General features: G+C 38.7%; 1 protein-coding gene and 1 long non-coding RNA gene across 2 annotated transcripts in view; one reads left to right on the forward strand and one right to left on the reverse strand.

Annotated features, from left to right (window-relative positions):
* Positions 1-2384: 2384 nt before the first annotated feature.
* LOC122989802 lies at positions 2385-26188 on the forward strand. Its single transcript, XR_006405164.1, has 3 exons — positions 2385-2778; positions 18321-18325; positions 26176-26188. It is a non-coding gene; the product is annotated as an uncharacterized LOC122989802 (long non-coding RNA).
* Positions 2893-27269, reverse strand: part of htr4 (5-hydroxytryptamine receptor 4) — a 174156-nt gene continuing 149779 nt past the window's right edge. The window contains exon 7 of the mRNA XM_044362808.1: positions 2893-4520. Coding sequence (XP_044218743.1) covers positions 4421-4520 — 100 coding nt within the window. The 3' untranslated portion in view covers positions 2893-4420. The remainder of the gene's footprint in view (positions 4521-27269) is intronic.

Genomic DNA, 27269 nt, shown 5'->3' on the forward strand with positions numbered 1-27269 from the left:
AAAGTTAAAAAACCCCAAAACAAAACAACTGTCTCCACTGACACTGAGGTGCAGCATGTTTCAAGTAAGAACATAATCTGAACCAACTATGGGAAAACACATGAAAGCACAAGGGATTATGGGTAGAAGGGGAAAGATTTTGACATCTGAGAGCCAACAGTTTTTCATGCTTGGAAAATGAGTTTTACACCACAATACTGAGGACTTTCCACAGTGTGGGCTTATAAGCAGCTATTCCCTATTGTGTTTTTGTCAGCTGTTGTGAACACCAGATGGTTTATTTGTGTCAATTTGTTTCGACTCTCCTCCTTTATAGATTCAAACCTGTTGGGATGTTGGGTTATTAGAGCTCTGTCCACTACACCAGATACCTATTAGGTTATTTGTCTTCAGTTTTACAGGTCCAGTGTCAAGCCACAAGTACGGCAACCACTGTGCTGAAGTGACATTGAGCAAGACAGAGAATCCTCATGGGCTTTAAAGTGATATTTTTGAGTATCAAACATACCTCTCATAGGTTTGAAAAGTGGCTGTAAAAGCAGGTCTACCCCTTTCAGAAAGGCGGTAGTCTGGATTTCAATGATGACCACTTTCCAGAGCAGCAAATAGGATCAAAAACTTTTCAAACCACTCCAGCAGCATATTCCACTTTTCTGTTGCTCATTCGTATGTTAGGTATGTTCCAGTTGCAAAATATGGCTAAATATACCCATCCTTGATAACCCAAGGCTCCTCCATAAACTGTCATTTTCTTGCAAATGATAAGTGTTTGGAACATACTGAGCACACAGATGGACAGCTGAAAACCGGATTATGCTGCAGCATTTCTGCAGACATTTAGATACTTTAAGTTCACCGTGAATCACTATTTCAATCCATTATAGCTCTCATCATTTCTAGCTGACCACTGTGGCTGTTCAAACCTATATGGTGAGTGTTTGATGCTCAAAAATAGATCTTCAGTCGAGTATTATTTTAAAAGTTATGGGTATTCATGTCTAGCTCAAATACATTTCAGCATGGCAGACAGTTGCCAACAGGTTAAAATGAGCTGTAGATTAACTCTCAACATTCATATTTAATATTGTATGCTCCTTCACAAATAAATCAGATAAATCAAATACTGGAAATATTGATTGTATGGGGTAAATGCGGTGGTTCTATGACACTGAAATATCATTATTATTGGCCCCTGCTCTTATAAAGTCCTCTCTTTTTAGTCTATGGCTTAAAATGAGGGGATTTCTTTGTCTACAAATAAACTTTTCTTATGTTTTATTAAAGAATTGAAGCTAGTTGAAGTGTGTTTCTGATGTATGTATCTGGAGTAACATAAGAGTCCTTTTCTGAAGTTTCGGCCTAGATTGGATATTTCATCTGAGCCGCGACTTCTTAATCCTAAAGTGGGTCAATGGGCTCGTCTCTATGAGGGTTTGTGATTACCTCTCCTGCCCAGTGTCTCCAGTCAAGAGCTTTTTGGCTTTTCTTTGTGCCAGTGCACCAGTGTTCAGTGTTTTCATCTGATTATCTGATTTGAGAGGGCTCTGTTTGTTCATATAAAAACAAGGTCATTCCTGTACTGTTTTTTTTGCCATCTTGTGAAAAAAGTACCTTTCCAAAACTTTAACCTTTCATGAACTAAGAAAAACTGCCTTGAATGGGTTTAAAAACTATGCATTTTTGAGTTGGTTTTTAAAAGAGAGCTTTTTAAAATCAGCTGTTTTACATCTTTGCAATAAATTAAACATGTTAGCAAGTCACACGTCTGTGAAGTCAGTTACCTGTTCACACGTCCAGCCGACACTCACCAACATTAATTTGGAGTCGTGTTTGTGTCCACTTAATAAATCTCAGTCCAATATTCGCTCTCCTTTCAGCTCTGGTTTGGTCTACATCAACTTCTGAGAAAAATATCTGTCTCTTTAGCTGATAGAGGTTCCACTTTCTTCACCAGCTAGTCTCTATTTTTACTGTATGCTGTTGGGTGCCGGGCAGGTAGCTTACAGTTGGTTGCTGCTTGTGAACACTCAGATTATGAAATGTGATGTATCACATCATAAATGTGATGTAAAACCAAAAGAAAAAAGGCTACAAAGCTTTATAGAGCTGCAGAGTTTTTGATAATTCTCTCTGAGTTCATCACTGCAACTGACCCCTTCACATTATAAAGTCATTTGATCCATTATTAATATAAAACATATTAAGGGTAGAAGATACTTGGTTTTCCATTATAAATCTTCCATTATCTGTCATTTTTCCTGCAATTTTACTTTATACAGAGGTAAGCACTGTAAAAGCATCTTCATCCATTTTTCTTGCTGTTAACCTGCATTAAAAGTCCAGCAATTCTTTCTTCAGTGCTACAAGATGCAGGAATAAAAGAGTAAAAGTCTCGACCAACCCTTTTCAACTTTAACATCTGAAAAGAGAGCAAAGCCACTCTGAGCAGTTCCTCTTGGTAAAAAAGGCAAAAGAAGAACAGCAAGTCTGCGAGCAGGCAAGAAATATGTTAAAGGAATACTTTGACATTTTGGGAAATATGCTTATTTGCTTCCTAGATGAGAGTTAGATGAGAAGATGGATACCACTGTCATCCGTAAGATGATTAGTTCAGCTTAGAATAAAGACTGGAAAAAGAGAGAAGCAGCTCTGTCCAAAGGTTAAAAAAAAGATCTTGTCTAGAAGTCTAACACATAAACCTCCATAAAACTGTAGCTTGTTGTATTTACACCTTCATTTTTGTACAGATTAAACAAAAGAGATTTAATGTGTTAATTAGTGACATTAAAGTTTATGGAACTGTATTTGGATTGTTTTTTTTGTTTTTTTACCTTTGGACAGAGCTACATCGTTCAATTTGTAGAGTATCATGTGATTGACTTAATGTGGACGTTTCCCTACAATGTTTTTCATGTATTCAAGTGGCAGGAACTTTAATTAATACTATGTGGAGCGTAGCAAGTAATCATAGTGAGTAAGTAGCAAAATGCAGCCTTTGGGGGGCCAGTAAGAGACCTTTTGAATAAAGTTGTTAAGCCACAAGTACTGGAGGACACAGAGAGAGGATCGATTGCTGGGGAACATCACAGGAAAGGAACTGTATTTTTGTTTTTTTTAAAAAAGCACAAGGTTATATTATGTGTACAGGTAAACAGCTGGCTTTAGTGTTCTTTGTTTCCATGAAAATAAACATGTGGAAACATTTCTGGCACATTCTTTGACATGGCCTCCGAAGCAAGCAGAGGCAGAAGGAACATATGGAATGTCGAGATGGAGTGGGAACAAAACAGCTCGGGATGATGAGAAAGAGCGTTTCATATATACTGACATCACACATGAGGGCATGTACACACACACACACACACACACACACACATTGAGAAGCACGGTCGTATGAAACGGGATCACACTGGAAACACACATACAGACACACGCACACACACCATAACCATGCACGTATTGCTCCAACATCATCATGAACACGGAGTGTGAGCTAGCAGCCTCTATAATAATGCACTTCGACAGTTTAGGTCAAGGATTGAACGCAGCCTTGCAACCACATTTTTCCTTTCAGCTTAGTGAGGATTTAGCAAAGCTGAGAGGCTTCGACCTGGGACACAAACAGGTTCTTCGGTTTTGTGTCAAGGCAAACGCACTTGATGTTTAGCAAAAGGAATACTTTTCTAAACTCTTCCTCTTTTCATAAATAACACTTGTTTTAAAAGCTCATTTTTACGAAATTATTACACTTGTTATACAACAGCAACCTTCTCGAATCTATCGTCATCTGTATGATTTTGCACTGGAAAATAACAGGGAGCATCATATAATAATCAGGGATAGGTCCATTGTTTGGAATATCAAATAGCTTTGGCAACATAATTTGCTTCTATGACTCCCCAACGCAGTCATTAATCACATCTCGTGTTTTGAAAATCTCCTGCATGCTCCACCGAAGCTGCTGGTTCTCCACAAGCCAACCTGGACTTCACAAAGAGTGACTGCAGGCCTCAACATCCCACGTGCAGATGGGATCGCAGTCGCATTCTGGTTCAGTTCGACTGGGCCAGCTCAGTCTCTGTGGACAAGCAAGCAGGAGAACTAGCAGAAGAGAACCAGCATCAGAGAGAGAGACAGAGAGAGAACTGGTTTTGCTTCAGTCCACCAGGTCCGTGCCGCCTTTTAAGACTACAGATCGAGTTTTGGCTGAGCTTTGAAACCAGATGCACATCTGGCAAAGTCACATTCCTCGTCTGGATCCCCCTTAAGTCCCATCAAGGCTCCGGTTTGGAGCATTCGTATCATCTGTGCTGGATTTCAGCTCCGGGCGAGTGAAGGCTGTGATGTGTTTTCATCGGCTCCTGTGGTGACGGTGGGAGAACCGAAGTTGTTGGAGATGTGACGGCGGAGTCGTCGTTGGTCACAAGCAGGACTCGTTGGACTCTGTGTTGATGTGTAGAGACTTTTTCTCCGGACTTTTTTTCTGCTCCATGTGGTTCCCGTTGTGAAGGACAGAATACCTGAGAGAAAACAGAGAGGGAGGGGCAGGGAGAGAATAAATATCAAAGACTTAAAGTGGCATTATGTAATTTATGACCTTTACCTACTGACAACCAACCAACAAAACACAAAATAATTGACTGGATCATTCGATCCGACAGAAACACACGATGAAAAGATAAAATAACAAGATACTGTGGTGAAAAGAGAGATTTGAAAGATATCAACCACCTTCAAGAGCCCTTAACACCTATTGTGGAAATCTCTCTCATCTTGTAGCAAACTTCAAACTATCAAACTATTCAAAGTATTATCACGCAGTGTCTTATTATTTTAAGGAATAATTAAAGAAGATAACACTTGTTGCTTTGCTCTGACAACAATTAAAGATAACTACTGAAATGACCCCGTCACCACCAAAAAGGAAGAAAGATAACAAAGGAAAACTCACCATAATTAAGTCACGGAAAGACATGAAATGAACTGATCTTATAAAAAATAAAATAACTGACAGAAAAGGCAAAAGCTATAGAAAATGAAAAAGGTTAATTTAATTAAATAACGACATATTTTACTGTATTAATTATATTAATGATCCCCTAAGAAAAAAAGCAAAGATTGTTCTGCTTCTCTTTTTCTTTTGAGGATTACCCACATTTTTCAACTGACTACACCTTTTTTTAAATTGTGAGCCTCTACCAAAGGAGATGTCCATATATGGTGAATGTAAATCTCTGCTAAATGACAAAGATGTTAAACTGCAGTAAAAGTACACTTTTAACAACCTGCATTCATTTTTCCCCTTTAGAGTAAAGTAGAAGAAATTACACATATTTTAAGGACATGATAAATGTTTTGCATAACATAAGAATATTAATCTTAAAGATGAATAATAATAGTCATACCAAAACAAAACAAAAGCCATATAATCTACAGTTGCTCTTTCTAGAAGCAGATCAGACTTGCTCATCTGTGTGTTGGGCCGACAGCACAACTTTCTACAAACTCCCTATGACTCGCTTTCCGATATGAATTTTTTTTATACATTTCAATCTCAGGGGGCTTTACAATCTATCCTCTATCCTTTATCCTGAGACCCATCTTCAAAAAAACTTTGAAGATGAAAAAAATGGAAGAAACCTCAGGAAGAGCAGCAGAGGAGGGACATGCTGTAGATGTTGTGTGTACAGAATAGACCAGATAACAAAATTACAGAAATACAGCACAGACAAACAGGATGACAGAATTAAAGCTGTATTGATAACATATATAAAGACTAAACGTTATTGCTAATATTATTAGTATCACCTTGTAGGATTATTGACTGTCTATCTTGTTTTCTTAAAGGGGTAAAGGGTTAAAGCCATTCCATCCCAGGAAATTTGCTCCAGAGATCGACGGTGATAAAGAGAGAAAACTTCACAACATCAAACTTTGGTGGCAGAAAATCTGACGGCAGCAAACGCATCCGATGTCCTACTTTGGTTCAGGGATGTAACAAAGCTCAACAGAAAAGTCAAACTTGTGTAATATCTTCATCTGTATTTCAAAAAGCCAGTGATCCTCCAAACCACATGTGCTGAAGCAACCGTTTACCACTTGAACACAGACTGAAGTAAAGTTGAATACAACAGTAGAATAATAAAAATAACAATCCAAGATTACCAACATTACAATCAATCATCCAACCTGTCGCCTTCCTCCTGCCAAACAGTTTAGACTCGAGAGCCCTTTGTAAAGAGATAATTCACTTAGTTAAAGCCGCATAACATGCTTCTGATGGAAAGTGAGTCACTTCTTAACATTGTCTGATCCCTGGTTACTGTAAAAGTCATCATGCAGTCTGGGTTACAGGAGGATGATCAAGAGAAGTTGTTAAAGCCGACCGCAGTTTGACTTCTTTACGAGACGTTAGTGGGACTGGAACAAGTGATAGTAAAAACCAGACAGAGGAGGCAGAGACGGTAACCTGAACATCTGAAAGGCTTTTAATAAACTCTGCTTCAGTGTTTCATGCATCACAATTACTTAATGTGTTCAAAATTTTAAAAAATAAACGCTGAATAGAAATACACACGTTTCCCATTCTGACCCTGTTTTGAATTCTGTCATACATGATAAATGTCCAAAGGAGCAAATTTATGTTTTCATTTTATGGTTGTTGTATGTTTTAGTAATTTAGCTGAAGGTTTGGAGTGATGTATTTGAGAATAATAGGAAAATAATTTTGATTTGTGGGCATGAACGAACAATCTGACGTCATCACGAGGAGACTACAGCTCTGGCTCCTGTCTTATATGGAACATTTCTACATACATTCACCTCAAGTTTTAGATGTTTGACTATGTTTAACATAAATGTACAAAATCATAACTGTATAAAAATAACAGAAAATCACAAAAAGCACGATATGTCCCCTTTAATAAGAAGAGGGTGCTGCTCCCTTGCACTCCTCCTTCACCAGTACAACACTACTCCCTCCAGCCCCTGACAACTCTGAGATAAGCATCAGAAAATTGACTGATGCAATGGAAGACATTTAAGTTGATTCCAGTACACAACAGGAAGTGCTTTATATGACCGAATAACCAATAAGGCACTTGCTTGTCGATGTGTTGATTGAAAGAGTCAAGGTTAACATGGAGAAACATAATTGGTTATAACATAAGTTAATTTTTTCATGCTAAACTAATTCATCCAAAAAGGCAATTCCATGTTGACAGAAAAATCTACTGCAAATAACTCGAATGAACACTATGTTAATAAGCACCATTCTTTGCTACCATATGTTAATTTAAAATATAAAATATGCTAATTTGTTCAAGCAAGCCATTCTAATCTGACAAAACAAGCATTTACAGTAGTGGCACCAAGGATGAATGTGACATTAGTGCACAACAACAGCCAGTGCAGCTCTTCTCAAGAGCAGGAAGCACATTTGTTAAAATCAACTATAAGAGAAACCCATTTGGCAGCCATAATTGTGTCGTCTATAGGCTTCACTGCATTTGAATGAGAGGGATGATTGTCTGTGGTACACATGCAAGTATACAGATATTTATTTATTCGCACGTGCTTATGGGATTACATAAAAGTAAATGATTATGTACAATTTGGGTAGACACATTTGTGTGTACGTACACTACAGAGGTCTCACCGCGGGCTAAAACCATTACGAGCTGTTTACACAAACACTCTGACCAAAGACACTTCCTGCTGCCAAACTGGCCATGAAATATACCTTCCAGACAGCCTGGAACATTTAGGGCTTTGCAAAAGGAAACAGGCTACAATTTCTTGCCAGAGCGGAACCCAAAATTGCTGCCACATTGTGGCGTTAAAGCCTCAGCTGGCTTGACTGAGGATCTGTGAGAGTGACGCCACAGCTGCTGCTTTGCTCTTTGGTGTAAACAAACGTTTTGGATTGAACTGGGGGCCTGCTGGGGGTAGCTATTTTTGACGCATTGTTGATCTTTCATTTATTAAACCTCATATGATTAACATCCATTTGGCTAAACATTCAGATGCACTGCGTCATGTAAGCAGTAAATTATGGTCATTTAGTACTTTGCTGCATTAATTTTGATGGTTTGAACACCAAACATTCATGCTCAAGTGCTTCATGCATCACAAGATTGAAATGATGTAGAGAATAGATGATGCTGCCATCTGTGGAGTGATGTGACAGCACACCAAATGGCAGGGGGGGCCTGGCAAAAACAAGGAAACTCTTAAATATGGAAAAACACATCACAGCAACTCCATCAAAAGCATCAACAACTTTTATGTTACATTCAGCATATTGTCATTGTGTGATTATTAGGTTTTCATATGCTCTTTCATGGCTTCAGACAACTCTGCTACCTAAAACTGAATTGTATAAATTGTGTACTGTCATGAATCTTAAGGCTGTTTTCCTTATTTCATGAAAAGTTGATATTTTGGACAGTTGACAAGGTTTTCACTGGACTGCAACAGTATGATATAATGTAAGATATAATGTAAAAAATGAATTAGCCTTGTTTTCTACAATAAAATACTGCTTTTGTGTATAATTTGTAGCACTTGACTCTGGAACAGTTTCATATAAGTTTATATTATTATTGTATTATCACCAGCTTTAGCAGGGGCGGATGTGGTTTGGACCAACAAATTATACATTTTTACTTTTTTATTACCATTAAATTGCTATTTTAACAATTGCACTAAAAATATCAATTTTAACAACAATGAAACTAATAATTTTTTTTCAAAATGAAGAAATCATAATATCCATAAAAAAGTCTGATACATAGATCTACATTATCAACTTCATTTCCCATGAACTACACTAACATACTGTATAAAATATACCAGGTAAAAGTCAGGTGGAAGTTTATAGTTCTGATTTCCATACATAATGATATATATGAGTGGAGAAAACTACATTTCTTAAGTCTCATTAAAGACCAAACTCATGCACATAAAAGCAAAAGCCTCACTAGCAATGTTGACATACCCAGAGATATTGTATGTATTTTTATACATGTACATAACTCTAAGAAAGACTGTTAGCGTGTTCATGTGAAGGTTTTTTTTTTTCTTGGATGAAATGAAAATTTGGAGCAGGACATGTGGCTGGATCCATCCTGTATTTATTCGTGGTTTTGTTTGTACACAGCTGAGCCAACAGGCCAACTGGCATAACGGGAGACAGGATGGAGATTTGTTTAATGAGGCCAGAGGGATAGACAGAAGGCCCGGATTACACACAGACTAAACATTTCTTCATATTTTGGGCAGCAATGTGGCGAACATTCCCATGATGAAGCGCCTTTTAGCAGGACTGTGAATGTGCTGTATAACTGACCCTGACCACTGATGTCCCTGTGAGGAGTTGGAAAGGAGAGAGATATATGGTGTAAGTCCAAATGACATTTGAAGATGCACCTTCAAATCTTATTGGCAGAGAGCAAACATTGTATCCCACACTTGCAAAGCTGATAAATAACAGTTAATGTTTGCCTGAAGTTCAATTTCTTTGATTTCTTGTCCTCGCTTTATTTGGTGACTGTATGAGGGGAATTTCATTGAGAACAAACAACACAGTCTTCTTATAAACCATCTACAAAGGTCAGTACAGTGGAAGGAGAACACTGCTAGAAGAGATTTACACCGTCCTCCTGTGTGTCTAGATGAAAACGCTCCGAGGAAAGTCAGCACTTCAAAGGGTGAATAGAAATAAAAAAGATTAAAGAGACATATTTTCATTTCCAAAATGTGAAAGAGAACAGTTTTCACATTCTCAAGGGTCACAGCCTTGTTTTTACTCTGACCATCAGGCATTTTTAACTTCATCCAAAGAAATTCAAAAAAAAGTTTTAAAGGCACCACGGTCAATTTCTAAACCACAGAAGCAAAGTAAGGGTAATTTTAAAAAGTTAAGACATCACTAAAACTAGTCTTGGTGATAAGTAAACCTTTAAGTATGTCTGTACTTGTTGAACTTTTATTTTTAGCTCATAGTCTTTTCTTCTTTTCTCAACCTATGCAGACAAACAACTTTACTTCTTTGATGTGTGTGTTTCTGGGCTTTTTAATCAATATTTAAATAAAAGTAAAGAGTGTTGTAAAAATGAACGTTTCATCCTTCTCTCCAAAACATGTATTTAACTCATTAAAAGCAAAAATCATAAACTTGGCTGTTTTCATGATTTAATAAATCATCCTCTGAATACACAACCTAATCATACGATGGCAGTTGTTGGTTGTTATTGTTGGCAGTTACACAATCCCTGAACACAGCATGACTGTGGACTTTTACAGTCTTAAAATAATGTAAAGTTTTACCTTTATTCATCATTTTCTGAACACTGGGATCTTTTCTAAACTAATCCAATGATTGCTTAGGTGCCCTTGAGCACCTAAGTAGTCATTGGATTAGTTTAAGTGTATGTGGTCGGTGACATGATGATTTATACTACAAGATGATGGAAATTTGTCATTTCTCAGAGATTGTACTATACCATTTATCTTGAGGTAGCACTTTGATATCACTTTAGTCTCTGGTTGCATTTGGCCACTGTTGGCAATGATGCAAATCACTGAGATTTACAAGATTTTTACATGGTTTGATCTCATTAGGTCCAATGAAGGGAAATCTTATAGTGATATTTTTGACAATAGAGGGCATCCAACTGTGTTGCAACAGTTAGAGGAAAGTCTTTTCCCTGTGCACAAGCCAGATCCATAAAAAAATGGTTTTCCCAGTTTGGTGTGGAAGAACTTGTGGCCTGCACAGAACCCTGACCTCAACTCTATCCAGCACATTTGGCCTTATCACCCAAAATCATTGGTTAATGTCACTAATACCCTTGTGGCTGCAGTCAGGTTTCCAAAACTGGGTGGAAAGCCTGAAACCAGAAGACTGGAGGCTGTTATAGAAGATTTGCATCTATGCACATAGGTTTGGAATGAATCGCTTTTGACTTTCCTTGTATCCCTGTCTTTGAGGGAAATATTATTGTTACAGTGTTACAACTGACTGCAAGCCCGGCTGCTTAGAGTATCTCACATATTTTGTAGGCCTGGGATGGGTTGATGGTAAACCTCTGGAATCAACGGCTCCTCCATTTAGTGTGACAGAAGATGACACATTTTCTGACGGCTATCTGTGCTGATTTGCAGCCTGAAAATGTAAATGATGACTTGCAAATTTGCAAAAGCACAACAGAGCAATATTTGTCACTTAAACAAATTCTTCTATTTTCCATTTGCAGGACTGACAGCAGAAATTAATGTCTGCAGGGGTTGCTGAAAGTGTGATTGCATCCTTTTCTCATGCAGTTCTCCACAAGTGATCCAATCTTCCACTTCTAAAAGCTATGGACTGCCAACAGCCCCCAACTCTCCGTCTTGATGACCACTCTAAGTCTCTCACCCTCTCTCCACTTCCTCTAATCACGTACTCTGCCTCTCTCACTGTCTCCACTTCTTCTGATGATCCCACACTGTCTGAAATACAATAATTGATCATCACAATCAGGGAGCCTTTCCTTTCTTTTCCTGTACTCCGTGTCAGGGGTCTGTTTCTGTCCCGCCGGCCACCTACCAAGACAACAAGTGGTCTGCATGTCTAGATGCACAAGCAACCAACTGAGAAATTAGAGCTCACAACCCACTGTGATGCTGATGAAAAGAGAGGAAGGAGGGGGGGAAGAGAAGGACAGAAGAGGTCAGGATAAGAGGGGGGTGGAGGAGAGGAGGAAGGACGATAAAGATGAGATGAGTATAATAGAGCTGAATTTGAATAGAAAGGAGATTATGCAGTTTTGAGCTAACTACAATAAAAGGGAGACTTTTATTCAAAATATAGTCACAGTTTACACTCATGAAGGAAGTTTGCTTGTAGCTAAGCAAGAAAAAAGAGCAAGATGACTTTCAAAGACTTTTGAAAAATATATATGTATTATACATAAAACCCTCAAAGAATGCACTCCTCTGAACTTGAAGGACGATTTGTTTTCAACTCGTATACCCAGAAATGTGCACAGGTACAGTAAGCAAAAGCATCTTGAGTCACTGTTTTCCTGAGGTAAATTGAATTACAGTAAGTGTCATCACCTCAATTACAGTAACACTGAGTAAGGGTTTTTTGTTACAGGGTGGTTGGAAAGAGAAACTGAGAAAGGTCTAAAAGGAAATGATTTAATACAAAATCAGGTCAGGAACATTTAGTGTTCACAATCTTGTGACCTGCAAGAGTTTATATGACTAGACATCAATCTGCACCCCTGTCCAAGATAAAATAAAAAATAAAAATAAAAAGATATGGTGGCAATAACTCAGGCAGAAGATCCAAAACATAATGACTATATGAGGATAAAATGCTGGCTGGGACTCCAGAGTCCAAAAGTTCAAAAAGATCAAATAAAAGTTTACTGTTGGTCAGTGCAAAAGCGACATTGCTGACACCAGGTCTACAGAAGGAATCAGAAAGTTGGCCTTTCATGGGATTAAATCTTACTGGCTACTTTTCTTCCTCTCCTGCTGGATGAGGCTGGTCTGAAGACACATCAGAAAGCATTAAGGAGAGCCGAGAGATTATTAGCCGCTCTGCACCAAGCAAACAGAAGAAGAAGAGAAGTGAAATGATGAAGGAATGCGGCTGCACATCTGCACCGTGTTGTTTCCACAGTGATGGAGCACCATGAAAATTTCATATATGGTCTGAGGGATGGAGGTGGGGGTTTGATGAGAAACTGGGCTGAGCTACTACACAATGAAAAGTTTTGTAACTTTCCTCAAAACTTTACACAAATGTTACTGAAGAAGGCTTGTGACTGAAAGCTAGCACCGTCAAAACCCCACAGCAGTCGGAAACAGTGGGTAAGAAAGCTGAATTAGAAGCCAACTCCACCCTCCAAGCTAAAATTTCTAACTTTTTGCATTATTTATTGTGAATAAATATATCTTATAGTGTTAATATTGAACCAAATTAGTAGTTATAACAAGAAATGGAGTCTCTCACAGAGAATTATCAGCGGCTCTGCGACTCTAAGGAGCTTTTAACCCTCTTTCAGCTTCATTTTTTGATATTACCATCAATCATCAACCTCATTTCAACAGCAGCAGGCAGCTGCAAACAAACTCTGACAAACCTGCTGTGCACCACCTGCCCAACATTAAGTAGCAGACAGACAAAGTTAGCAACTAACTGGTGAAGAAGGTGGAACATCCAGCAGCTAAAGAGCCAGATATTTTTTTTCTCAGGAGCTGGCAGAACTCAAATCAGAAGTAAAAGTACAGTGAATATTAGACTTTTATTCATCAGGTGGACACAAACATGACTCCAGTGGGATGATAATGTTGCTCTGTGTATTTAGGCTATATTTGCTTGCGAACATGGTTGCCATATCAATTTTGTGAGGTGATAGTACATCAAGACTAGTGTCTATCTGCTTGTTTTTGAAATTTTCCAGGACTCTAGTGGTCAAAAATTCATACATCCAGTTTGAAGTCATCTGGTTTCTTTTGATCTACAGTGCAGACAGGATGACTTGCTACTGTAGCGAGCACCATGGTGAACGAGCCAAGCCCCTAGCAAGCAAATTACTACCTGAGTGGTTTTTACCTGCTTGGTGGGAGATTCCTTGTTTTCACATGGTACGTGTACTTCTTGACATCCTTAAACTGTGTTAGGCTAGCCTTCACAACAACTTTAAGAGCTTGATAGAGTTTGATACGTCAAAATCAACTACTGACTTTTTGTGACATAAAGGTTCTGCCCTTGAGATGGACTTATAGGACTGAAAGTAAACAAGAAACATAATATAGCTTGCTCACAGTTAGCTCACTAGCTAACTTTTATAAGCACCGCCATTTAGACAATGACACCACCGTGCACTGCTACTGCATGTGGAGCAGCTCTGGAGATTCAGGGCTGAAGCGACATCAAACTTTTGTATGAACTTCTAGTTCAGCTTTAAATTTAACAATGTGAATTTGGAAGAAGATCAAAAAAGCAAGGATGAAAAAAGTTTTTTCGTTTGGTCAAGTTTCCCTGGATAGAGACTTTAAAAGTAGCTCATCTTGTCCTGCAGTGCACTAGAAACATAAATGCCAGGTAAGAATTTGGAGCAGTTCAGAGAATAATATCCTGCTGAGAGGACAACTTCTGAGAGCCTGACTTGCATATCCCAACATCAGCTGCTCTGCTGATCAGAATATAAAACACCACAGTCTTCCACATCTTCCCCGTCAACCTCTCTTGTTAGGATCTAATGACAGTCAGCTATCCCGCTGAGCTGTGTGGGATTAGATGGCACAGAGGAGCACGCTGTGCAAAGCGTCACTCGTTGCAAACAAAAACTTCCTTCCCTTTACTGTCACAGTGATACCATCTGCAATTTCAAGCTTAGTTTCAGAGACAGAGATGGGGGGAGTGAGGGTGTCCGTCATTACCCTGGCAGGGTTTGTACCAGGGCACTGCTTTAGAGCGCAGAGGTATTAAGACGGACGCTTTTGATTCGGCCTGTTATGTTATGTTTTTTCCTTTCTTTTCTTCTTCCTTGATAAGAGGTTTTAAACTATGTGGAGTTCAATCTGACGAGTCCTCGGCTGAGCAATTCTGAGCGCAGCAAGGGTGATGAACCTGGGCTATCTCAATGAAAAAGTTTCGTCAAAACAGACACAGTTTCATCAGAAATTAAATTAAATTTAACTAAAAACTGTGACTCCACGCAGTCAACAATTTGGGCACAAAGGAAGAAAATGTTTTTATATGTAAGGACTGGTGGCACTCTGTTCTTATCTCCAGTACACATAAATGTGTCCTTCTTCAGTGATTGACTTATTTTGTCTTTAGCTTTCAACTCTCTATTTTCTTTAAAAAACATTATAAATCTGTCTTTTGAGTATTAAATACTGGGGATGTTGATCCTTATGCTTTTCACAGATCGAGTAATGGGACAGAGAAGAAATCTAATGAGCTGGCCCGAATATTAGATGACCCTGATTATAAGAGGTTCAGTTTTTGTGAATGACCCCCGTCTCTTACTGTATCAAGGACAGAGGATATCCTCTGTTGTAATTTTGAAAAAGAAAATTTATATCAGATTATCATTGCAATTTTTCTCCAAATTGCATATTTTCCCCTTCAATCTTGGAACTGCACTCAAAGTTTTTTTTTGTTGCAGTGTGTCAGCTAACAGCCTGAAGAGGCTTTTTCTGTAAACTGTGCTGAACACTTTATGTTGACAGTGTACTCTCAGAGAGGCTGTATGGGCGTACTGAGCTGACCTGCAGCTGCGAGCTAACCCAGCACTGAGGCTGAAAACAATGAACCTGCTGCACTGTTTGTCTCAGAACATTAAAACAGGCTTCAGCCTGGACATAGCCACTGAGGCATGAGGGTGAAATACTCAGGCAGGCAGGCGGGCCTGTGGGGAAGTCAACACAACACACATGCACGCGTATGTGAGAGTTGTATGTGTGTACATACTGTACAGCATGTAGGCTCGTCAGCACATAAACATGGGAACTGAATCGTTAAGTGAGATTCTTCCTCTGCTCTAAAAATACACATGCAGAGTAGCCTAAGCTTCAAGGTAAACAGGCCATGGTTTGTATGTGTGTGTGTGTGTGTGTGTGTGTGTGTGGTGGGGGGGGTTGTTTTTAGGAATGGGATCAGTGTACTGCTAGCTTTCAGTAGATCAGAGGTTTGATTATTTCTGGATGACTGATACCTTCAACGCACCATTCCTCAACTAATTGCTTACATGACTGGAATGAGGAGAAATCCCCACTGTTTGTGTGTGTGTGTGTGTATGAGAGAGAGAGAGAGGGCAAGGGTACATTGAGTATTGACACTTTCCTTCTTTACAGCATGCAGGTGGAGTTTTGCATCTCTTTTACCGTATCATAATTCTGTGCTATCTAGTAATTTTTTTTGTGTTTGTTGACAGGTCAACTGACCACATTTGATATTCGTCAACAGAACTCTTTGCTTTGCATTCACACAGTTATAAACATTTACACCAGCCAGCTGCCCTTTACAAACTGTGTCTTTTTTGGCTTTTTCGACTGCTGAGCAGCTCCCAGAATTTCTTGGTTCATTGCCTTGCTCACCTTGGACAGCGATTGTTGAGGGATTAGGTATGTTCCCCAAAATGGATATGTACTTTTTTGGAATGAAACCATTGTTTTTTCACATCACTGCATTTGATGTCCATTATTTCTTGTTGGCTAACCAGTCGGTTTGGTTGTCTGGGCAAATGAGATCCTCCTACACTGACGAAAGGAGGTTTTCTTGTATTTATCTGGTGGGAGAACATTCACACTGACACTCTATTAGCTAAACCACCCACAAGAAGGTTGCACAGACTACAAGCATCAGGCCGGAGGCATCAGCACAACTCCAGTTTGCAAGATGAGCTATCCAGGCCAAAAGTTCAGGCAGGGCCAGAAGCTGCTCTGATATTTTCACTTGCTGTTACATTAAAGGATCAGTGTGTAAGATTTAGGGGGATCTACTGATGGAAATGGAATATAATATTCACAAGTATGTTTTCATTACTGTATAATCACCTGAAACTAAGAATAATTGTGTTTTCGTTACCTTAGAATAAGCCTTTTATATCTACATAAGGAGCGGATCCCCTTCCACAGAGCCCGCCATGTTGCACTGCCATATTTCTACAGTAGCCCAGAACGGACAAACCAAACACTGGCTTTAGAGAAGGCCTTTCGTGTTAGGGTTCAGGGTATTCAGTTTGTTGCAATCTGCAACCTCAACGTTAGATGCCACTAAATCTTACACACTGGTCCTTCAAGAACAGAATGGACATCATGGTCATTTGTAGAAGTGGAAGTAAGTAAGTACGTTTAAACTTTAAACTTACAAAGCAAGTAAAGCCCAAGTATTGTACTTGATAAGTACATATATAAGTACAATTTTGAGGTACTCATGCTCGAGTATTTACATTTTGTGCCAGTGTATACTTCTACCCCACCAAACTTCAGAGATAATATTGTACTTTTCATTCCACTATGTTCATTTGACAACTGTAGTTCAGTCAGGAACACTCTCGTCATGGATTAAACCATTTAGTGCAACAAATGGAAAGCAAAGATGCAAGATGCTCCCTGGATTAGACAAGCAGCTTGTTAAGCTAAACCAGATTGCAAAAGCATAATATTGACTGATGGACTTCTCTATTTCAGCATTTAGTATGTATTCAGTAGTTTGTCTTGGTCCTACAGGATCATGAGATTTTTAGGTGTTAACCACTGAAACTTCAAAATGTACCATGCATTTAAATGCATATACACTACACTACAAACAAATAATGCATAAAATCTGATCAGATAAAACAACTAATCTAACACATTTGCTTTGAAAAAATGTACCAGAGAATTGTATGTCAGTATCTGGAAAACATCATATCAGAGGCCCTATGATTTTAAAACCAATGTTTGTCTTCTTTCTGCATGACTGGGGACAAACTCGACCATCAGTATATCTGCACAATCTTAAAATGCACTGGGTATTTTATGAAAAAGCCTCTCAGTATCAGGATGAGGATTCAATGTAATTTTACTGTAAACACTTGTTTTGACATGTTATTATAAATATTGGATGTTTACCATGGTCCTCTGGGTTTTAAACCACTGTTTGTTGTTTCATCCATCCCTCTGTCAAACATTAGAACAGACACATTACAGGATGATTTTAATAATTACAGATGCCCTTTGGCAGTGCTGTCCTCTGATGACACACGTTGCCAGGAGAGGAGTCCTACCGAGTTGACATGAAAGCATATCATAGGCTTTCATATGCACACATAGACAGACGATTCCACAAGTAAAACATGCTGAAACTCATCAGGCAGAAACAAGCATTAAAAATAGGCAAAACTATCACTCACATAGACACACGGAGGCAGCTGGTGTTCCTAATGTTGCCAACAGAAGACTAATTGAACATTTATGTCAGAGTTTGGTCCTGTCAGCTTCGCCTTGCTCGAACGTAGCAACTCATGTTCATTATCTCTCCACTCAGGCTTATTGGCAAAACTTTAATGTTTATTTAGACAGATTTTTTTGGCCATTTAGGGTTAGAAGTTTTAAACACAACACTGACACTGACACTGACAGAGCAACATTTTCATTCATTTGGAGTTGTGTGTCTGGCCAACTGATGAACTGTAGTCCTATAATCACTCTCGTTGCGGTTTCCACCAACTCTTGAGGGAAATATCTAGCTATTTAGCAGTTAAATGTTCCACTGTGTTCACCGACGAGTCTCTAACTTTGTATGTCAATTGTTCGGTGCTGGGCAGGTAGTGTACAGAGTGTTTATCAGAGCTTTGTTTGCTCAAACCAGGAAACCATGTTGATGAAAGCGCTGTGACTCAACTAAAATGGTAAGTCGCGACCATGAAACCAAAACGATGAGCTAAAAGAGGTGAAATGCTCACTGCAGTGTACACCGCTGTTGCATATGAATAAATTAATTAGCTTTAAAAAATGGCAACATTTACTTCAGCCATCCCTTGCGTGATTATTCAGACTTTTTAATCAGCAGCTCTGATCTGTATACCCACCAATATCCTACTGCACAACAACCTTATAAAACACATATCTGCCTCATGAAAGTTTAAACATCCACAGTCAGTCACATATAAAATCCCAAAAGAGCTTCATCAGTGGGATTTAAAACACTCATATAAATGTAAACAAACCAAAAAATATACACCAAATATACTCAGCTGGCACATTAAAAGCCTAATGAAACACTTAAATAAGTATTAAATGAACTATATTCTACTTTAATTAATAAGGCCTCATTTATCCTAAATTATTGTTTTCTAAAAACACAAAAATATCAGCAAAATTGTATTTAGTTTAAGATTCATCCTGTGTGAGTCTGTACACCAACAGAAACATTAGGTCAATGATTGTCATTGGGTACGTTTACATGCACACTAATATTCCACTACTGTTATTATTATATGACAATATTCTGAATTTGATACAGGTCATGTAAACAGTATATTCTGTTTGGATATTCTGAATTACGCCTTATTTCAAATGTAGCATTTTCCGATTAAGACATGAGGGATATGGAGGTATTATTCTGGTTTTAGGAGCATTCTTTAGACATGTATGCAGCGCATTCAGAATATGCATTTTAATTGGGCTTTTTAACACAGTTTGCAACACACAGCCCTCTTGCCTGTTTACCTCTGTGCAGGCAAAATGACATATGCTCCATGACGGAAATAGAAGGGATTGGTTATTATCCTGACTGACCGTGTGATGCACCAAAAACACTCAGCAGTGTACTAAACATCATGGGACAACTTAGGTACCGGATGTGCCTATAACTATATACCTTTCGAGATCTTGTGATTCCCGTTCTCACTGAAGCAGAGGGAAACCCTGAAAACCCTCTGAATGTAAACGGGAATATTAGTGGAATACTCATTTTCATTAGCCATGTAAACAGCTTAGTAGGAATATTGCCTTTTTTGGAATAAGAGCAAAAAACAGAATATTTTGTGCATGTAAACGTGGTCATTGTGAGAATTGACAACAGAAGTGCCAATTGAGGAAAGCCAAATCTACCATATGGATATATTTACAGGCTGTGCCAAGGTTTTATCATAAATACGGAGGAGTGGGCTGTCATGTTCTGTGTGGGAAGATAAGAGCCCAGCTGATGCCATGTGCACAGGAGGATTATATTGTAACTGTATTTGTTCATATGGAGTTTTACGTATGTGGACTCTTCTGTGCTTGTGAAATAAGCCTTTACAGGGACTGAAACCATGATTATCTGGCTGACCTACAACGCTGTGTGATCTACAACACACTGTCTCTGCTGACTGAATGAAACCACAAACAGTTTACTGGGAGTTTAATCTGATCCTTAACTCGTTGACTTGTTAGTGGTTTCATTCAACCAGTTGGTCAGTCTGTTGGGCGATCAGTCAGTCGACCGGTTTGGTCAAGATATCACTCTAATGATTACTTAATAATGATTACTAATGATTGTTAAGGTGATTAGCAAAGAATACAATCTGTAAAATAATATGCATATAATACAACAGCAACATCAGTATGTAATAATGTAATTTTTCTGTTATATCGTATATATTACATCTCTGAATAATAATTTTCCATAGCTTTTGATCATATTATATGGTCCTCATCATGGATTTTGCTCAGTTGTCATGGAAATCAATGTTTGATTCTGTTTATCTGCTGATCATTTCCATGACAAACTTCATTTGCTGATGAAAGCTGTATGGTAGTAAGTGGACCTTGAGTTGGGTTTTGTATTGTCAAACAACATTTCTGATGTTTTTGTGAATTGTGGTTCTAGTTTCTAAACAAAGTTAATTGATCTGTAAATAATATTGTATAATGAATATTGTAATGCACATATGTGCAGAGTAAATGTAAAAGATGTAAAGAGTAAAAATGAAAACAAAATGAAATGAAAACAAACAAATGAGTAAAATAAAAGTCTGTAGCTCTTGTAAAGTTTTATGTTCATTGTTATTATTTTGTGAGAGAACAAGATGTGGATGTGATGCTGATCTGTCAGCACATGAATGCTACATAATCCTGAATCTGACCCAAACTGTTCAAATTTTCTTCAAATCTCTTTGTAAATTCATGAGATTTACAAGACAGAGACATAAAAAAAGACATAAAAGGTCATTTTTTCAAACATTTTTACATTTCCTTACCAGTGACTAGTGGCTTGCAGGTGTGCCAATAATTACAAAGAAAGAAGTAATCTGAGGTTCTTATACTGCCACAAAACCTCTGAGAAAGGAGTCTGAAGCTAATAGCTCGGCATACAACAGCTAACCCTAACCCCCTAACCTAATCCTAACCCTAATCCTAACCCTAACCCCCTAACCCTAACCCTAGCCTTAACCCTAACCCTAACCCTAACCCCCTAACCTAATCCTAACCCCAACCCTAATCCTAATCCTAACCCTAATCCTAACCCTAATCCTAACCTTAACCCCGTAACCCTAACCCTAATCCTAACCTTAACCCTAATCCTAACCCTAACTTCAACCCTAACCCTAATCCTAACCCCCTAACCCTAAACCTAATCCTAACCCTAATCCTAACCTTAATCCCCTAACCCTAATCCTAAATCTAACCCCCTAACCCTAATCCCAGGTGTGCCAATAATTACAAAGAAGGAAGTAATCTGAGGTTTTTATGCTGCTACAAAACCTCTGAGAAAAGAGTCTGAAGCTGATAGCTCGGCGTACCACAGCTAACCCTAACCCCCTAACCCTAACCCCCTAACCTAATCCTAACCCTAACCCCCTAACCTAATCCTAACCCTAACCCTAATCCTAACCCTAACCTTAACCCTAACCCCCTAACCCTAATCCTAACCTTAACCCTAATCCTAACCCTAACCCTAACTTTAACCCTAACCCTAACTCCCTAACCCTAAACCTAATCCTAACCCTAACCTTAACCCTAATCCTAAATCTAACCCCCTAACCCTAACCCCAGGTGTGCCAATAATTACAAAGAAGGAAGTAATCTGAGGTTTTTATACTGCCACAAAATCTCTGAGAAAGGAGTCTGAAGCTGATAGCTCGGCGTACAACAGCTAACCCTAACCCCCTAACCCTAATCCTAATCCTAACCCTAACCTTAACCCTAACCCCCCAATCCTAACCCTAACTCCCTAACCTAATCCTAACCCTAATCCTAACCCTAACCTTAACCCTAACCCCCTAACCCTAACCCCCTAACCTAATCCTAACCCTAACCCTAACCTTAACCCTAACCCCCTAATCCTAACCCTAACACCCTAACCTAATCCTAACTCCCTAACCCTAAACCTAATCCTAACCCTAATCCTAACCCTAACCTTAACCCTAATTCTAAATCTAACCCCCTAACCCTAACCCCAGGTGTGCCAATAATTACAAAGGAAGTAATCTGAGGTTTTTATACTGCCACAAAACCTCTGAGAAAGGAGTCAGAATCTGATAGCTCGGCGTACAACAGCTAACCCTAACCCCCAACCCTAATCCTAACCCCCTAACCTAACCCTAATCCTAACCTTAACCCTAACCCCCTAACCCTAATCCTAACCTTAACCCTAACCCCCTAACCCTAACCCCCTAACCTAATCCTAACCCTAATCCTAACCTTAACCCTAACCCCCTAACCCTAATCCTAACCCTAACCCCCTAACCCTGAACCTAATCCTAACCCTAATCCTAACCTTAACCCCTAACCCTAACCTTAACCCTAATCCTGACCCTAATCCTAACCCTAACTTTAACCCTAACCCTAACCCCCTAACCCTAACCCCAACCCCCTAATCCTAATCCCCTAACCCTAACCCTGACCCTAATCCTAACCCTAATCCTAACCCTAACCCCCTAACCCTAACCCCAACCCTCTAACCCTAACCCCCTAACCCTAATCCTAACCCTTAATAATGAAGTTAACCTTTTCCTAACCTCAACCAAGGTGTTTTAGTTACCTAAACATAACAATGGAGATGGCAGACCACAAAACGCTCAAATGTTTTTGAAACAATCATACAGGTCAATGTGTCTCTGTCTCATTGTTGAACCATCTGCAGCAGTGGACGTAAAACAAAAACCCTCACAATCCACATCTCCTCACAGTTCTTTTCTTTCTTCTCTACATATTTCATCCACTTCAGATCTCTGCATGAGACGTTGTGGCAGCGAGGAGCGGGAACAGAATGGAAAATTTCCTACTGAGAAATTTTCTACCTGGAAGGGAGGAAAAATTGCACTTCTGCAGCAACGAGTCCCGTGAGATGAGGGGAAATATCTTCATATTTATATGATGCTCAGGCAGAAGAAAATAAACAGACCTCAATCAACAGATGAGAAGTAATCATGAATGAAACCTCAGAGAGACAGAATAAGTGTGTGTGTGTGTGTGTGTGTGTGTGTGTGTGCTGATTCATGTGTTGGGTTTCTGTACAAGTTTGTATAACAGCAAAAGCCAGGAGAGGGAGTGTGTGTGTGTGTGTGTGTGTGTGTGTTTATGTGCTTTAGAAGGACAGAAAAAGGAAGGAAACAAACAGATCCTCTTTCTCTTCTTTCCATCTCTCATCGTGCAGCACAAAAACCTTCACAAAGTTAACGTCATATATATAACAGTGCCTACACATGACCTGGGGTGAAATTGCTTCATGCCAGCTGTTTTATTTCTAATCACAGAGTGGTGCCGCCCACCTTGGCTGCCGCGTTACCCGTAGCAACATGCGCCGCTCAATTTTTCCACCGAGGCGCCTTGATGAAAAGTTCAAATGATTTCTAACTTTAAACACGTCGCAGTCGACCTTTCAAACTCACAACCATTGACACTGTTACTGATGTTAGCAGGTGTTGCCAGGAGAAACAAAAATATCTCAATAATGTGAGAAAAAGTATCTCGCAACACCAATGTAAGTTGTCAGAGTGTAGGTGTTCACAGTGACGCACCAATTATTGTGCTCATCATCATCAGGCTTAAAAATATCAGAGAGATGTTGTTTTAAAAGGGCATGAACACTTTCTTATACAATTTAAAGTTATAAAATGACACTACTCATAACTTATTTGTGCACAAACACAGTAAAACAGACTTAGCATTCACAAAGTTTGTCAAACTTGCAACCAATCAAATGTCTGCTTTGAGATTTCTAGTGGTGACTCAATTTCTTCTAACCTATAGCTTTAGATCAATTACAGATAAAGACATGGATAAAATTACTAAAACGCCTTTACTTTGAGTGCTGGGCAATCAAAAGACATATTTCTTCAAAGGATCTATGGAAAGGGAAACTTATTTAAGATAGCAAAAAAGAAAATGTTAAGTTTTGATGTAGAATCTTTATCAAGCTGCCGCAAAGGTCAAATGATACACCAGTTCCCAAAAGTTGGTCAAGTTGCCCGTTTTGATCACTGATATTCATTACTCACTTTTACATGTGTGTTTTTGATACAAATTTTACAGATGTTAAATGTTAAAGTAAGTAAAACGCAACCATAAATAATGGTAAGTTGGGAAAGATATAAAAACCGTCCTATCCATCACAAATTAAAACGCTCATGCTCATACACATTACTTAACATCCCCCTCCACTCAAAAATATGTTTTTCCTTTTGTTCCTACAGTTGGCTGTTTGAGCTTCACTGTGCAGAATGATGTATGTGCAGAGTTTGATACTTAAAGGCTGTTTTCACTTTCAGCTGCTGAAGGAGGAAAGTTTATCTTTGCTCATCAGAAACCTGAGTTTAAGGGGCGGCGTACCTTTCATGCATGATTTGTGATATCAAAACTAGCATAGAAGCTAATCCTTTTCCAACAGGAAATTTACACAAGTGTGATGTGGAAACTCCAGTGCTCAAACACTGAGAACAGACTTCACAGTGACGTAGGAGACACCTTGTGTTCGGCAGTTAAACTTCTGAAATGAAATATATTTGCATATTTATAAATTTTGGAATTTTTAATGAGGGAGAAAGAGAAGATGCCACATTTCAGCCACATTATTATTCCAAGCAGAGTATTTTTATGTCTTAAAATATGTCTGGAGGGCATTTTTAAGAACAGGAACATCCATTGTCCTTTTACATTTTCAAACTTATGTAGTGTTTTGTTTTACTTATGTTGTACTACATATAGTACTTGCTTCAATACGTTCACAACAGGTTTATACCTATGAACATATGGAACAGGGCAAATGCAATATACTAGATATGTTTGGTCTTTTATCACATCTAATAAGTAATGACAGTTGGTTGCAAATCCTGCACACTGGGCCTTGAAGGATGTCTTTGTGAAACCTGCAGATACTCAGAATCAACAATGTAAGAAATTCACTTTAAAACAATTTGTTTAGATGTGAATACACCTAAACATTATTGACATATGATATAATTGTGTGTGAAAAATAAATGGCTGCATGTTTGGTATAAAATGATGGACGCCAACTTAACTAATATGTCTTCACAGACGCATGCAGCAGCTGTGAACCGCAAATGGATTGTTTATGCTGAATTTATATTGTGTGTGTATATGCAGATATGAACCAGATGCATCCATACTGTTTATGGTAATTGCCGTCTTTCATCTTGGCAGAGCTGACAGACGTGCGTCTTTGAGAAAGGGAGAGAGAGAGAGAGAGCTAGAGACAGAAGAACAAACAGAAAAGAGAGACGGAGTAGTGCAGACAGAGATGGTGAGCTTAGCGAGACAGCAGCCCACACAGCGAGTCAATTCAATTAGGAAGTGAAAATCCTTCCTGACCAGTTTAATGTGGTTACTGATTGAGGACAGCTCTCTAGTTGCTCAGTATACATTTGTCTCTTGCGTATTCCTTCGTAATCCACTTACCATGTAAATGATCAGTCATCGTTTTGAGCAAAAATGTATTCAAAAGTCAAATAAGTTAAAAAAAACAACACTTAACTGCAACGTCTATGGTTTGACTCCTAGCCACAGGAACCTTGTTGCATGTCATACCCTCATCTCTCTCTCTCCCTGTGTTTCCTGTCTTTCTCCACTGACAAATAAAAGCAGGAATTCCCAAAAAAAAAAAAATCTTAAAAAAGTTATTCAAATATCTTCCAAAGTTACAGACTTTTTAGAAAAAAAAGAAATCCCTCTTCGCATCTTGATGAAGAGTGTTTTCCTGTTCAATATGTGGAATTATAATAACAAAAAGAAGGAATCTGGGACTAAAAAGACTGTAACTTTGAAAGATATTGACTGGAATTGACATATTATGATCAAATAAACTTTTGAATACCTTTTTGCATAAGAGGACTATGGATTTTGTCCCCAATTACTTACATTAAAAATGCATTATTAAGGGATCTCTTAATGGTCAGTATGAACAGGAGGAATGACTACAGCATGAAAAGCAGTGTTTGTTTGTGCTCCTGACTGTTTTTTTAGGACAGACTTGAACAATTGTGAATCCATCCTTTAAGGTATATTTTAGCTTTTGGCGTGTGATTGGGGAAACAACAACGATGTCTGATGAAGGCTCTGTACTGAAACATGTGCAGACTCATCAGTGTGTCAGCTATTTTTCACAAAATAGATTCAAAATCATGAATCGTGACCGTCCTGAAAAGAATTGTTTAACTTAACATCACTGATCTTTAGCTTTAGAGCTGCTACAACTCCCACATTTGCACTGTAATGACCTTGGATGCTAAAGTTGAGCTACATTGCGTGCAGAGATCTATTGAGAAGACATGAAGCATCTTTGTATCTAGTGTTGTGAAAAGATCTTGTCTCCATGTGCCCTTCACTTTCTCCTTTTACTAAAAGTGGATTCAAGTGTCTCTCTCAGTACGTACTTACGTCACTAAGTGAGAAGAATCCTTCAGTTCTCTTGTGAATTGTCATTTCCAAGTAAAATGGCTACAATAATGGATTCTCCATACAGATCTTTTACCGTCAACACACAATAATACATCCTTGTATATCTCTTGCCAATAGCCACCCGCAGCAATAAAAGCCAGCATGCGTGGCCACTGAAAATGAAAAACACTCCACAGTCATTTGGTTTAACTGTAAAAAAAAAAAAAAAAGCCTCTTCGGAGCAGCTTCTCGAAGGTTCACTGCACGCCAAACAGCAGCAAAATGCACGAAGGGCTATCGGAGATGGCTGACGATGGAATGCACGCACACACAAACACACACAAACACACTAAATAAACACATATACACTTTCACTCGAAGATACAAGCATGCACACAAAGACTGACATAAATTTGTATAAATGTGAACACAGATGCTTAAATACGTACACACAAGAAAACTACACACACAGTAATGCAAATGTCTACATATATTTGCATGCAAACACACACTGTGCTTTTAAATGTACACTAATAACCAATCATATAACTGGAAGTGACTCCATACTTGAAAAATAAAAGATCAAAAAAAAAAAAAGGTTTAACTGAACTAAAACCTTGAAGCCTTTCAGCTTTAAAGTTGCATTTAATTAACTAAGTTTTAAAATTTCTTTGATGAAACCACTTTGACTTTCTCAATCCAATTACATTTTGAATCAACGAACAAAGCTTCGCACTGTAATACATCAGTTTTAGTTTAACCCGGCGCCGGCATCCTTCAATTGAACTCTGCAGAGTCAACTTCTGCAACATAAACAGCCTGAATTCAGCGTGATGCCGCGTTTGACAGGTCCAATGACAAGAGAGTGTCACTGACTGCCCGGGTCACCCCTG

The sequence above is a fragment of the Thunnus albacares genome, chromosome 10 (assembly GCF_914725855.1).
Source record: "Thunnus albacares chromosome 10, fThuAlb1.1, whole genome shotgun sequence".
NCBI lineage: Eukaryota > Metazoa > Chordata > Actinopteri > Scombriformes > Scombridae > Thunnus > Thunnus albacares.